The following is a 13,508-nucleotide window of genomic DNA, read 5'->3' as shown; positions in this document are numbered from 1 at the left end:
CCCAGAATCCTCTAGCTCCTCACTGGTTAGTGTTACCCTCAGATCCCACACACACACACAGACAGAGACATGCATGAACAGCAAGCACCAAGCCCTCGTTGCCAGCCTCATGAACAATAACAGGCTTAAAGTGAAAGCTGAGGGGAAATTAACAGAAGAGAGCGGGGGAATCACACAGGGGCATTGCAGGGTGCAGTAACAGCGAAGCAAATAAGCCTGCCTGTCCCTTCATGTTGTTGTGCCTTCAGAAGATAAAGAATAATCCCAAGCAAGAAGAAGAATCACTCCTCCTTTTTATGCTTCTGTGCCAGATGTGCCAAAGCTATGCCACCACCATGAGTGCAACCACCCCAGCTTCATGAATGAGTGATTTGGAGAAGTGGGTGGAAGTTGTGTTTTTAATTGGGTGTATTGCAAGCAGGTGTTTGATTTGGGGGGTGATGGGAAGAAATGGGGAAAGGGCAGAGTCTACAAGCACATGATGCAAACGTACAAGTTTTGTGGTTTATACCGGCCTCTCTTGCGCTTTCTCTTTTGACCCTTCCCTCGCTTTGATTTTCTGGAAGAAAAAATAAAAGCAGAAAGAAAGAAAGGAAGAAAGAGAAGGAAAGAGAAAGAGAGGGCGAAGGGGAAAGGAAGAAAACAGAAAGGGGAAGGGAGGGAACCGCCCTGTGCCCTTGGGAGAACAGGAAGCCCAGGAAGAAAGGAAGGCTGGAAAGTCTTTGGGTCATGGTACAGAGCTGAATCATGGATGTGGCAGCTCAGTGTGCTCTCCAACTGAAGGCAGATGCAACAGTGTCTCAGTGCACAACCCTGCCATTTCCCCAAGAGATGGGAGGAGCTTCTTCTCCCCACTCAGAGGAGGGGCTTGCTGAAAGAGGCCTAGAGGTATGCCCAAATGCAATGCATCACCCATCATCAGTTGGTAAGGAACAATGCAGGCAGGCACCCATTGCCCTTGATAAACCATTTGTGCCTTGCCCAGTGTGTGCCTGGATAATTCTGACATGCAGAACTTCTGACCTCAGAAATCTAGCTCCAAGAATTCCACTGTGCTCAAATGTAGGCTAGCAGCGAGTGGAAGAGGAGCTCTATGTGCTAGTGAAGGGAGTATGGACTGTTGACTTAAATCTTAACCTCTTCCTCTTCAGCCTTACTCTGAAGACCAGAGTATTACAGCCCATTCGAACCCAGCACCCAATGCTATGAGCATCTCTTCACAATCTATCAAGAGCAGAGCAGTCAGTTCTATTGTCCCTTTGCTGCTGGGATTGTTTGGGAAGACTGAAGTAGTAACACATGCAGGCAGGCAAACAATGATGCAAGAGGACTACCCCCCCCAAAAAAATGGCTGCTCAATCCCTCTTGCCTCTGAAGTCCCTTTTGGGGAACAGAGACCTGCCAAACAGCCAATTTCTGGATGATGAGATATCGAGGTAAGGCTCACCTAATTATCTGTGTTTGGGAGATGACACAGTCCTCTTCTTTGCCAAAGAATTTAGAGCCACCTCCCTATAGCTGAGATATGAGACTGCTAATACATAAACTCATTGTTCCATCTTTTTAACTAAAAAAATAGGAATGAAGGAAACCGCCTTATCCATCTATTCTCAATACTGCTTATGATGACTAGCACTGGCTTTCCAGGGTTTCAGGCAGGTGTCTTTCCCAGCCCTACCTGGAGATGCCCAAGATTGAACTTTGAATTCTTTGTGTGTAAAACGTGTGCCCCACCACTGAGTTACAGCCCTTCTCAATACATGTTATTTTTGATAATCTGAACAATCTAGATCAGCAGGCAAGAATGCTCCACTCCAACCCTCGTACCCAAGTGGATGTCTGTGGGAACCTGGAGCCCTATGCTAGCGGTAGATCAAGGGAAAGATGCACACAGAAAGAAGCAAGGTAAAGCTCAAGGCAATAAGCTCTTGTGGCAAGAGCATTTTGAGAAGCTTCCTTTGTCTCACCTAAAATTCTATCTCCTTCCCTCCCAGAAGCAGTTCACATCAATTGGGTGGGAAGAAGAGGCAGCCTGTGAGGATAAGTGACAGTATGCTTCCTGGGCCTTGTTCAAGCCTGCTGGTTGGTACCAGTTTCTCTTTTCCTAACTACAATCAGAATAAGTATCTAAGAATACTGCCAGAACTACAAGCAGCACAGAGGGAGTGATATTTACTTCAGGAAACCTTTCCACAGTGCTCAACTTCCATGAAAAACACACTCCTCAAGAGGAAAGCAAAACAATTGGCATCAAGCACAAGAGGAATTTCAGCTTAACCCAAACCAGAGTGCCCCATCTGCTGTGAAATTTGCAAAGCTGTGCAAGCCACCTGAAGTTCACCCAAAGGTGAGGAGGGAAAGTTTCAGTAAAAGATGAGAGGGCTTTAGTGACACCAGTGTTCCCTCTGTCGCAGCAGCACACTTAATCTCTGAGCCATTTTGACACTCCGTTGAACTAGCATGCTACATATTCCAAAGAGAACAGGCCAAGCTGTGACTGTTTCTCTGACCTAACCCCATGACATGGCTCCATAAAGTGACTCCTAGAGAGAATGTTAGAAAATGGAAACAGCAATACAGCTAGCCATTAAGATTATTTCTCTTTCTTTCTTTGCCAATTTCCATACCAAATCAGGAGACCATTAACTCATGCCCTTATGGTGTGCATGTGTATTTATTTATATAAATTTTAGCCAAGGTGGGGAAAAAACAAATTTGCCCATGTTTGGTATGGTCCGGGAGATGGGTACAGAAGAATCCTTTTTTCATTCAAGACTGCTGCTTTATTCCAAACAAAGTTGAAAGCAGATTTCTGTTTCACATTATAGCATTGGCCAGTCCCATTCCTGTGAGGCAACCCATCTACTGTCAAGAAGGTTTGCGTGACTCACTTTACTTTATTCTACCCTTCATGATCCATATGCAAAGTTCATTCACATATAGATCACTGCTCACACCCTGAATGGGCTTCTACTTTCAGCTTTTTCCCTATGGGTAGCAGAACATCCCTGCTCTGAGAGAGGCAGCAAAGCTCACATGCATAGCCTTGGTGTTAGGAATCTATGCAAGCTGCTATAAATAAGTTAGCAAATTGTCACCCAAGCAGCAAGGGATAGCCAATGATTTCCAGTGTTCATAGCAACAATTGCGCATGGAAGGAAACTTTCACCTAGAATCCATTCTCAAAAGGAACCCAGTGGGGAGAAAGAGGTTCTGTTGCTTCCTTGCTGTTCTTTACAAATTTCATCCTTGCTATTCTTTACTAATTTATTTAAGTAAGCAGTTTCAGTATGTTATCAGGCAGAAAAGAAGCAGCAGCCATAAAAGCTAGGGTGTGTGTGTCTATCTGGCTACAAAGAATGGATTCAAGATGCAGCCCTTAAGATGACAATTTTATTTATTTATTTATTCATTCATTCATTCAGCTCTTGTTTCCAGTGATCAAAAGGAAAAAAGGAAGGGGAATTATCAACATTAAAAAGGGGGGAAAACATATGCCAGGTCACTTACTTTTCTTGTCTAGGTTTGACTTCTTTCTTTTGTCTACAAGGAAAAGAGGAGAGGAGCAACATCAGGAGAGAACCAACAACATATACACAGACATCATATCCACTCTTTCATCACTTTGAGCCCACTCTCATCAGAAATGATTATAGGGGAGTTTTTTCTGACTTCCAGCATTTTGCTTATGCTATACGTTGTGTGTGAATTTGTTTTTATTTGCACCTTTAGTACGCCATCCTGGAATCTTTTGGTGAAGGGCCACTAACAAGTGTTTTAAATAAATTATCACAGCCAAATACAAAATAAGGGTAGTTTTGGTGTACAAAGCCCAATACAGCTTGGAACCAGGATACCTGAAAGACCGTCTTACCCCTTATATACCCAGTCGATCACTGCGCTCTGCAGGTGAGGGCCTCCTGCAGATACCAACTTATCAGGAGGTTCCTTCCGCACAACATAGGAAATGGACCTTTAGTATGGTGGCACCTACCCTGTGGAATTCCCTCCCCTTAAATATTACACAGGCGCCATCTCTCTTATTTTTTCAGTGCCTATTGAAGACCTTCCTCTTTCAACAAGCCTTTTAAGTTGAGACTATCCCAGTCTGCATCTGTGTTGGAATTGCTTTTTAATATGTTCTTAAACCTTCTTTTTAAAATGTTTTTAATCTTAGAAGATGTTTTGAAACCTTTTTTAAGAAACTTTTTTGAAGATGTTTTGTTTTAATGTGTTTTAAAGTTTGTTTTTATGATGTTTTAAAGTTTTTTGGTGATTTTGTTTGCTGCCCTGGGCTCCTGCTGGGAGTAAGGGCGGGATATAAATAAATAAATAAATAAAATAATTCCTGACCACTCTTCAGATGTTTCACAACTAGCTGCTATGGCATCTTATGGACTCTCAAACTGTGTTCAGACATTTTGGTTAAGCATATGATGTTTAAAAGCAGGGATGGAGGCAGGGATGAGCACACAAGCACCTTTCCCAACATCCCTAGGCATACAGCCTTCCCTTTAAATCAGGGCTGGGGAGACCCTTTCAGTCCCAGGGCTGGATTACAATCTGACTAGCGTTCGGGGAGCTGCATTCTAATGGTAGGCTGGGCCAGAGCCAAAAAGGGGTAGGGCCAGTTTTTAAACATATCTGATGTAATTTAGGTATCTTTGTATATAAAATATCTAAAAATATGTAAAGTATTAAGAATAACCCTAGGAAAGCTGTGCAAAGTGGCAAGAGGAGATCAAAATGATTGACAGACAATGTGAAATGCCATCACATGATAGGTAGGTGGCTGGAATTTGCTAGAAATGCCCTAGCAGGCCATTGAGGAGAGGGTGGGGGTGACAAGCTGAAATAGGCCCATGCGCCAGAAGTTCCACAGTGCTGCTTTAGACCTTCATGGGATTAGCACAAAATTCTAAAGAAGGTTTTTAAGTGATTTCAATGAAATGCACTTAGAAACCTCCCCACAAGTGTGGCTTGCTAGGGAGCCCAACTGCAGGGAGAGTTTCTAAGTATGTTCAATTGACTTAAAAACCCTCTTCAGATGTTTATACTAATTGCGCAAAGGTCTACAGGGCAGCCTGTGAGCCAAGAGATACTGAAAGTGGGAGCTTACATGCATGCCCTTGCCCCAACTTTTAAACTTTGTGTTCAGGCAAACCCCCAAACACAGCTTCAGTCTGCGCCATCCAGTGAATGCACCTAACAACCGGTGAGCAACCTACAACTAGCCTATGAAGAACCTAATGCCTTTGTTAAAATACTTCCCATCAGTCAGTCATCAAGCAGAACCACCACACACCAAGGCCAGTAGATTTTTTAAAAATTTAAAAAGGGGGGAGGGAGATGCCATTACAAAGCAGCCAGTTCCATTCCAAGCACAGCCAGGAAGGTTCTCTATCCTCACCTGCATGCACATTCTCTGTGCTGCTGGAAGCTCATCTGGCTTAAGTGCTGGCTCTGATGGTGTCTAATTCTCAAGATCTGAAATGAAAAAAGAAGGAAACAGAGTGTGAGGCATGTTCACAGAGTGGTAAAGTCTGACAGCAGTTTCTCAAAACAAGTAAGCAAACAGCAAAAGGGAACACTCAATGAAGGGCAAAATTAAGGGAGACAGGACACACAGGCTTCAATCCTATACCCACCGTCCTGAACGTAAGCCCAGCTGAGCTCAGTAGGACTTACTTTTAAATAGGAACGTATAGGCTTGCTTCTAAAGCAGCAAGGAAACACAAAACTGTGCAATTTCTGCCCTTGGATGACCAGTAAGAAGCCCGAAAAAGCAATTTGTTAGACAGACACCATGTTTCTAGTGCACTTGCTTAAAGTATGTACACATTTCTCTATCATCCTTTTGCTTGGATTTTAGCTACCAAGCCACCTACTTGTCCACAAGCCAGTGGAGCAGAGTGGTTTTTGTAGGCAGGTTGGCACTTGGGAGTCTAGGAGCTGGATGCCAACACAAGGAGATGTAACTTAAGCAAGGCAGATACAGACTCAAAGAGATTTGTCGCAGCAATCATTATTTTAAATGTATTTGTATAGCATACAACACAATGGAATTTGAAGTGCAGATTGTTTCTGTGTGTGTTGTAGTATATTTGCAACGCTAGGAAAGAGTGATGTGTGCAAATATAAACTATACACTAATACTGAAGCCACAAATAATGCAGGGCTCATTCTATCACCTCCTGCCTGTGAACTGTTTCCATTCCAGCAGGCCACTATAAGAACTATTTCACTGTAAGAAATGGCACCTAAGTTTGCTTCTCCCCCCCTTCCCCCGTTTCCTTTTGTATCATGTCTTTTAGATTGCAGACTTACAGGCAGCAGCTGTCTTGTTTTAATTGACTGTATGCAAGAGCCTTTTAGCCAAAGAGTGGGGTACAAATGCAATATTTAAATAAATAAATAAATGTTAAACCACTCTAGCCCTACGGACCCTAAACTGCCTCAGATGCAAGCCTGCAAATGTTGCACGTTTGCAGAATAGTAACTTTAGATTATAAATCCATCTTCTCGGGCCCATTTCTCTGCTCTGTGAAATGCCACACAAGGATGGCACTGTAGAAATGATAGCGAGCAGGAATGCCAGCTTAACATATAACTGCAGGCTTCACCAAGGTTGTTGTTAGAACTGGTTTCCTTGGAATCAACATTGCCACTTGTGGTCTTGGGTCTGTGTACCACAAAACCACCATGGCATTTACATTCTGTTTTGCAAAGCCAGATCTGGAATGGCAGGACAATGTCTGTAAAATGGAGACTGAGGGGGCATCAGCAGTTGTTATTCCAGGCATGGAAGACTGCCTTTGGTGTAGATCAAGATTTAAGACACTTTTGCAAAGCTAAGAGGAACAGACATGAAGCGAATTGCTGGAAGCATACTGGCTATGCTCTGTGGGGAAAACATGCATCTTCACAGTGTGCTTTAGCCTTAGCTATTCTTCCCAACCACTTCCCTTCAGGATGACTACATTTAAATTAAAAAGAGAGGAAGTTCTTCCATTTGTCCCTGCATTTTTGCTCTTCCTACCCCTGCAGCACCTCTGCAGCTAACAAGTTAGAATCTAGCTTGGCCAGTGGACCCTGATGTGGCCAGCTTTTAACAAAGTCGGTTCACAGAGGCCTTCCTTTTCTATGCCACAGTCTGTTGCATTGAGAGATGGGTTTGGGAGATTTGGGAAAAGAAGAATGAAGGTGAAGCCAGAGTAAAGAGGGCATTCTTGGATACACACTCTCAAAGGGCCACTGGAGATACACAGCTCTCCAGCCTGTAACTAACAGGTTCACTTTAAGATAGGGAACCTGTAGCCCTCCAGATGTTGCCCAGCATGGTTAATGGTCAGGGATGATGGAAGCTGTAGTCCAACAGTATCCCAAAGTGCACAAGCTCTCCATCCCTGCTTTAAGAAAATAGATCCTCCCAAGAATCCAATCACACTTAATTCAGTGCAAGGATAATGTGTAAGCTACATCAGGGAGTCGCCAACACCGCAGCCTGGGGTGCTGGATTCTCCCCATCCAAACTGCTCAGATATCATGGAAGCCCCCAGCAGGGCTCTCCAGCGAGAAGCGGACCAGCTATTTCCCAATTTTTGGAGAAGCAGGACTACCCAAACTAAAGTGCTGCACAAACAGCTACTTCTGAGATGCCGGGTACCGCTTCCTCAGGAGAACAGGAGAGACCCCTGTAATGCCACTAGGGCAATTTTCCATTTTTCTCCATGTGACAGCTTTCATGCACTCCTTTTTCACTTTACCAGCACTGACTACCAGGCAAAATTGCTTAGGAAATGGCACTAGACAGGGGGGGAAAGCAGAGTCCTTCCACAGCCAGCAAGCAGTGGTAGTGGAAGGAGGGGGGTACATGTGGTCCAAGTTGGCCATTCCTGAGTTAAACTACCTGTGGTACCGTGTGGGTTGCATCAAAGGAAACAAGGTAGAGCCACAAAGCAGCAGCATTTCCTTCTTTGCTCTGTTCCCCCATTCCATAGCTATAGCCTCACCTCCATGGTGACATTGTACGTCGATGTGGGTACGCACTCCAGCGCCTCATCAGTACAGCACCCTGCACATCTCATCAGGGGCACACAGGATGGCTTGAAAATGTATTCCACTTCATCAGGGTATTCCTGGAAAATATCCACCATGGTCTCAATTGTCCTGCAGGCACTGCGCTCGAAGACCACCATAAATGAGATAACTACAAAAAAAGGGGGGTGGGGGGGACAGAAATATGAATAAAGAAGGTCTGTGTTTTGCACTGTGAAATCTGACTGTGTAATTCTTAAGATGTTTCAAAGCAATGTGGAAACAGGGCTGTGAGTGTGTGGACTAATGACTCTGCATTTGGTTCTCCTTCTACCTAGATCCCTCCTTATTATCTCATGGGATCATTCAAAGATGCTGTCAATAAATGCATTAGCTCAGTTCAAAGGCACTTTAAAACCAAGGAAATAGAGTAGCACAAGGACTGTGGAAAAGCAAGGTAGGGCCAAACCACTGGCAGGTTCAGCATTTGCCTGTTTGACTTTTAACCAGATAGACACTTAGGGCGCATCTGCAAGCCAGAAACTAAAGTGAATCGCAAGCCTCAGAAATCAAAGCAGCAACCACAGGGCACCATGGCAGACCTCGTTAGAACAGCATTTCCTGGAAGCTAATGGTAGCAGAATGGAGCATTTGATGCCGTCTGTTTAGACACAAGTTTGTTAAACCCAGATAATTCAACCCAGGATCCCATCATATGAAAAAACACCGCAATTCCTAGTTATTGTGCATGGCAGGGCCTCTATTAAGTGGTCATTTTTTCACACAACGAAAGCACAGCTGTTGGAGAGAACCAGACAGCATCTCCTAAGGAAGCATTTCTGCGGTGGGGATATCACATTTTCCTGGCACTCATCACACAGTGCTTTGTCATGACGAAAGAGTGCTTCTTCTTTCAACTTGTGAGCCTACGGCAATTGGCAGGGAGTCTGGAAAAGTGGCTGTGCAAGTGCTAAAGACGCTGACTGGCTATTTGTCCTTCATTCAGGTAAGCCCTTAAGACAAAATAAAGGAAGGAAAGAGCAATAAGGTTCCCCCGTCTTTTCCTTGAAGGAATTCCCCACCATTTCTCAAGCCTTTCAGAAAATATTCTGGTTAGTTTTTTCAAAGCCCAGCACAAGCTCTGTCCTTACTCCAGCATATCTCCCATGATGCTCCCCATCCCCCAAAAACCAACAAACCTCAAACAAATCTGCTTCCATACATTACACAGTTGTGCCTTTGGATGGGGTTAGCAGAAGTAATGTGCTTTTCCTTTTGCCTCCCTTCCTATTGCTTGTGCCTTGTGCTTTGCATTTTGTATGTTTTCAGGCAGGTTTCCATAGTTTGCTTCTAGCATTAAAAATGGCCTTGCTACATTATCATCATCATCCTCGATTGAAACTAGGGGAAGGTGCTGCTGAAATCAATGCAATTAACTACACTTCTGTTGATTTCAATGGGATCTAAGTGCAATGAACAGTGTGGATCCAACTCATTATCAGCTTTAATATCAAGAGAGGTTATTAGCCTTGCGTGTCACTACTTCTATGGTTATCCAACCACAAATAGATATTTTGCATTCCAATAGAACTGAAGATATGAACAAGGCCATAATAATCTAGCTAGCTAGAAAAAGGTGCAAAAGGGTTGGGGTGCATCCGCTTCCACTCCAGATTCTTCATGCTATAGGAACATAGGAAGGTGCCTTTGATTGTTAGATCCTGGTCCATCTAGTCCAGGACTGTCTACACTGACTGGCAGTGGCTCTCCAGGATTTCAGACAAGAGACATTCCCAGCCCTACCTGGAGCTTGGAGCTGAGCCCTTCTGGATGCAAAGCAGATGTTCTACTGCTAAGCTTCAGCCCTTCCCCACGGGGTTGGCTATGTATGCCAAGGCAGTAAAACTTAACTGATTTCCACACACACACACAAATTCCCCAATGTTGCCACCCCAGTGCTAAAGGTTCGTTGCAATGCTTGGGCTTGGGGAAGAAAGGCTGCAGAATAATACAGAAGAAAGAGCAACATGCAAGTGCACAAAGTCCTTCTCCTGAGATCGTACTGCATACTTTCAAAATACACTCCCAGCAACATGGTGTTCTTGCTTCTTCCTCCAGCATGCGTTGTTCACAGAAGCTGCTAACGGGGCTCCACTCAGAGACACAGCAGATAGAGTCTGATCTGAGCTTTGCTGCCTGCAGATCATATGCCTGTACCACACACAGAGTCCTGCAGTAGCAAGGTTGATAACCCAGCGTGATAACAAGCACAAACTGCTTGCATCATGGAAAAAACAAAATCCAGTAAGCATTTCTGAAGAATCCTGAACCTGTGACAAACCGGCATAAAGGTTGCTCCATCGAAGCAGGGGCCAGGGCAGGGAGGAACATACAGAAGCTGCAGGGCTTTGAGCGCAGGGCTCTCAACTGTCAAAAGTTAATTCTCAGTCATGTGGAGCTGACAATGCCACAGCGCTGGCAGCAGGTATAACGAAGGAGGAACCTCTCGGGTATTTCTACGGGCTGTCCTGCCTACATGCTTATTTAAATAGGTAGTTGCTCAGGGAGGAAAAGTGCAGTGTGGTGGCTGACAGGGCTCATCTAGAAAAAGCAAGTCCCCATTGCCTTGCCTTCCCTCCTTTCTGCCCCAGCCCTCTTGCCCAGTCCAAAGTCTGATATCAGCCTCTCATAGCCTTTCTTGCCTGCTGTGGGCCACCTCTTTCTGGTCCCCTTCAGGGTGACCTTAACCTTAAAATACAGCTATCTATAAACTGGAGAATTAAACAATTTAGCACCTGGGAAACTTGGAGGCATGCAGCCAGACACGTAACTACATTGCTGATCGTTCACACCTTTCCTAGCATTAAGCAGCAAGGAACCTGTCAGGGTAAAAATAATTTTTAGATCAAAACATTATTATCCTGCTCAGCATGTGTCTGATAGTCTTTGACTACCTTTAATTTTTTTATTTATTTATTACATTTATACCTTCCAAGGAGCTCGAACTTGCATACATGGTTCTCCCCCTCCACATTTTATCCTCATAACAACCCTGTAAGGTAGGTTAAGCTGAAAGACTGGCCCAAAGTCATCCAATGAGCTTCATGACTGAGTGGGGATTTGAACCCTGGTCTGCATCCAATACTCTAACCACTACACCACACTTAGAATGGTGTATTTGCATAATACACTGCTTGCATATTCTCATTTAGTTCCACTTGTTATGCTGGTAGTAGACAGCATTATTCCTTTCTTGTCTAAAAAGTAAGTTCCTACCTTACCCTACTAACAGGTGGCCACATCTACAGCACAAGAAGCAGAAATGTAAATCAGTTAGAAGCTTCCAAAGAGTGTGGCTTGACAGTTTCCACTTCTGATAATGTGTGATATTCAGATGAGGAATAAAAAAAGGGAAATAGTGTGTATATCAAGAATTTTGAGAATTGGTGCTTTTACATTCTAATCTATCAGTGCGGGGGCAGAAGGGGGGTTATAAAGGAGCTTTGTGGAGACAGTTGTGCACAATGGAAATAGCATGTGCTTTGTACAGCCTCTCCTATATAGCTTCACATATGGTTATGGTGCTTTATAAATAGTGCATCATAAATTTCATTATTAATATAGCAAGGTGCCTCCAGGGATCCTACAGTAAATCTGCAGATGGGCTTTAAATGTAGCTGCCCAAATCTAGCTCAGCAACTGTTCCACATTTGCCCACAGGTCACTCTCTTGATACTCAACGGTGCCAATCGTGACAATGTATAGTAATAAAGGATGCTGTCACGAGATCTCCGATATAAGTTGCCACTTTAACTGACTGCTACCTGAGCATCTACCCAGGAGAGGCACTGTTCACAATCTTTTAGCAGCATTTAAAATATAATTAGCATAAACCTGCAAAACCAAGAGTGTGTTTTTGCAAGCAATGCTGACTTGGCCAGGAAGTTTCTGTACACAGCATTCTGTAGAACTGTTATCAAACACAAAGCTAAGAGATGAAGGAACCCAAACAATTGCTTTAGGATAGAACAGTTACCAAAAAAATGAACCAGAGCTTGAAGCTCTGGTCTCATAAATATATTTGTAGCTCAACATAAAACGCCATATAGTTGAAAGAGCAATCATGCCAATCTGTGATTTTCCTTATATACATACTAGAAGGGGAAACATTTTCCCATGAAGTCTTTTTGGATTCTCTCTGTCCTGGTTCAGATGATACTTCAAAGGCCCAACCTGGCCCTATGTGTGGAACTGGCTCTGGCTCCATCACCCACACAGAGACCGCCCGTCCAAATGGAGCTTGCGAGCATGCAATCCTACGCATCAGTCAAAATTGCTCAACTGATGCTCCAGATAAAATTGAGGAATCAACCCCAATGCTGGCCTATACGCATAGGTGAGTAGACATACAGGCTCTGCAGATGGCCAATCCCCTAGTGGACAGCAGAAATAAAGCTGGCATGTCAGCTCCATGCCTAAACTTCTGATGTCCCACTGAACTCAATAGGGCTTACTTCCGAGTACACTTGTATAGGATTGCACTCTAACATACTGTACTTAAAAATCATATGGACTGACAGCTGAGTGGTAGTTGGCCAGAAGCAATAAAATACAATTGACTATCCCCAGAATAAATTAAGTTAATCAATGAAGACAGTGTATGCCCATATAAAAACCGAAATGAACAAAGTGATCTTTCACTCACAAAACCAGTACACATTTCATAAATATTAAGGAATAGGGGTTATTCATGAACATTTAATAATAGTTCTGAATTGAAAAGAGAGAGACTCAGGATTCCTGGTCCTACTACTTCTTCTAGATCTAAACTATTATCCTCCCATTTGTTTAAAACAAATCCAGAGAATAACAAATTTTCAACTGTCCCATCAGGAAAAAGAACCCAGCGACAATATAAAATGGGTCAGATGTTAAGAACTTGCTCTCCTGTAAGCCTCTGGCAACGCTCCTCTACTTTAACAAGCCAATTTTTATTTTTGCAATTGTAACCTACTGTGGCAAGATGAGAGGCTGCCCCCTGGTGCCTTGCACTAAGAACAGCAGCAAGTGCCGCTCCCTGTGTGTCCCAAAGTAGGCAGGTGATATTACCACAGCAAGAGTGGATTTTCACATTGCAAAGCTAGAAAAGAGGGAGCAACCGGGAGATCTCAGATGTGGGTGGAGACTGCACAGCTTAAAGGTCCAAAGTTTGCATCATGTGTTGTGAAACTGAGGTCATCAGAACTAGGAAGCACATGTCCCTGAGGTGATTCAGCTACCTATCAAAAGAAGCTCTGCTCTCTTTACTCACTAAATTCTTCTCTGGCTCCACCTCTTCATCCAATGCTATTCCTGTTTTCTGCATCGCTCATTCTTTTATTATGCAAATTCATGCAAAGTATATTTTTTAAGATGTAGAATGTATATTAATATGTAGAATGACTCTCTCTCTCTTTGTGGAAAGACTGAGA

At 43.7% G+C, this 13,508-nt stretch overlaps 1 protein-coding gene across 6 annotated transcripts in view; it reads right to left on the bottom strand.

The window, feature by feature from the left end:
* Window positions 1–13,508, bottom strand: part of VEGFA (vascular endothelial growth factor A) — a 30,036-nt gene that overhangs the window by 6,820 nt on the left and 9,708 nt on the right. For 2 of the 6 annotated variants that reach the window (XM_061624811.1, XM_061624815.1), the window contains exons 3-6: window positions 10,833–10,916; window positions 8,013–8,209; window positions 5,411–5,487; window positions 3,511–3,543 (exon numbers count right to left, since the gene is read on the bottom strand). In XM_061624811.1, the coding sequence (XP_061480795.1) occupies window positions 3,511–3,543; window positions 5,411–5,487; window positions 8,013–8,209; window positions 10,833–10,916 (391 nt within the window). Of the gene's footprint in view, window positions 1–493; window positions 560–3,510; window positions 3,544–5,410; window positions 5,488–8,012; window positions 8,210–10,832; window positions 10,917–13,508 lie in introns of all 6 variants that reach the window. The other 4 variants (XM_061624814.1, XM_061624816.1, XM_061624810.1 and 1 more) reach the window with 3 other exon arrangements.

Source organism: Rhineura floridana, chromosome 4 (assembly GCF_030035675.1).
Source record: "Rhineura floridana isolate rRhiFlo1 chromosome 4, rRhiFlo1.hap2, whole genome shotgun sequence".
Taxonomy (NCBI): domain Eukaryota; kingdom Metazoa; phylum Chordata; class Lepidosauria; order Squamata; family Rhineuridae; genus Rhineura; species Rhineura floridana.
The sequence above is the reverse complement of the archived record's forward strand: the minus strand, read 5'-3'. Positions and strand labels throughout refer to the sequence as shown.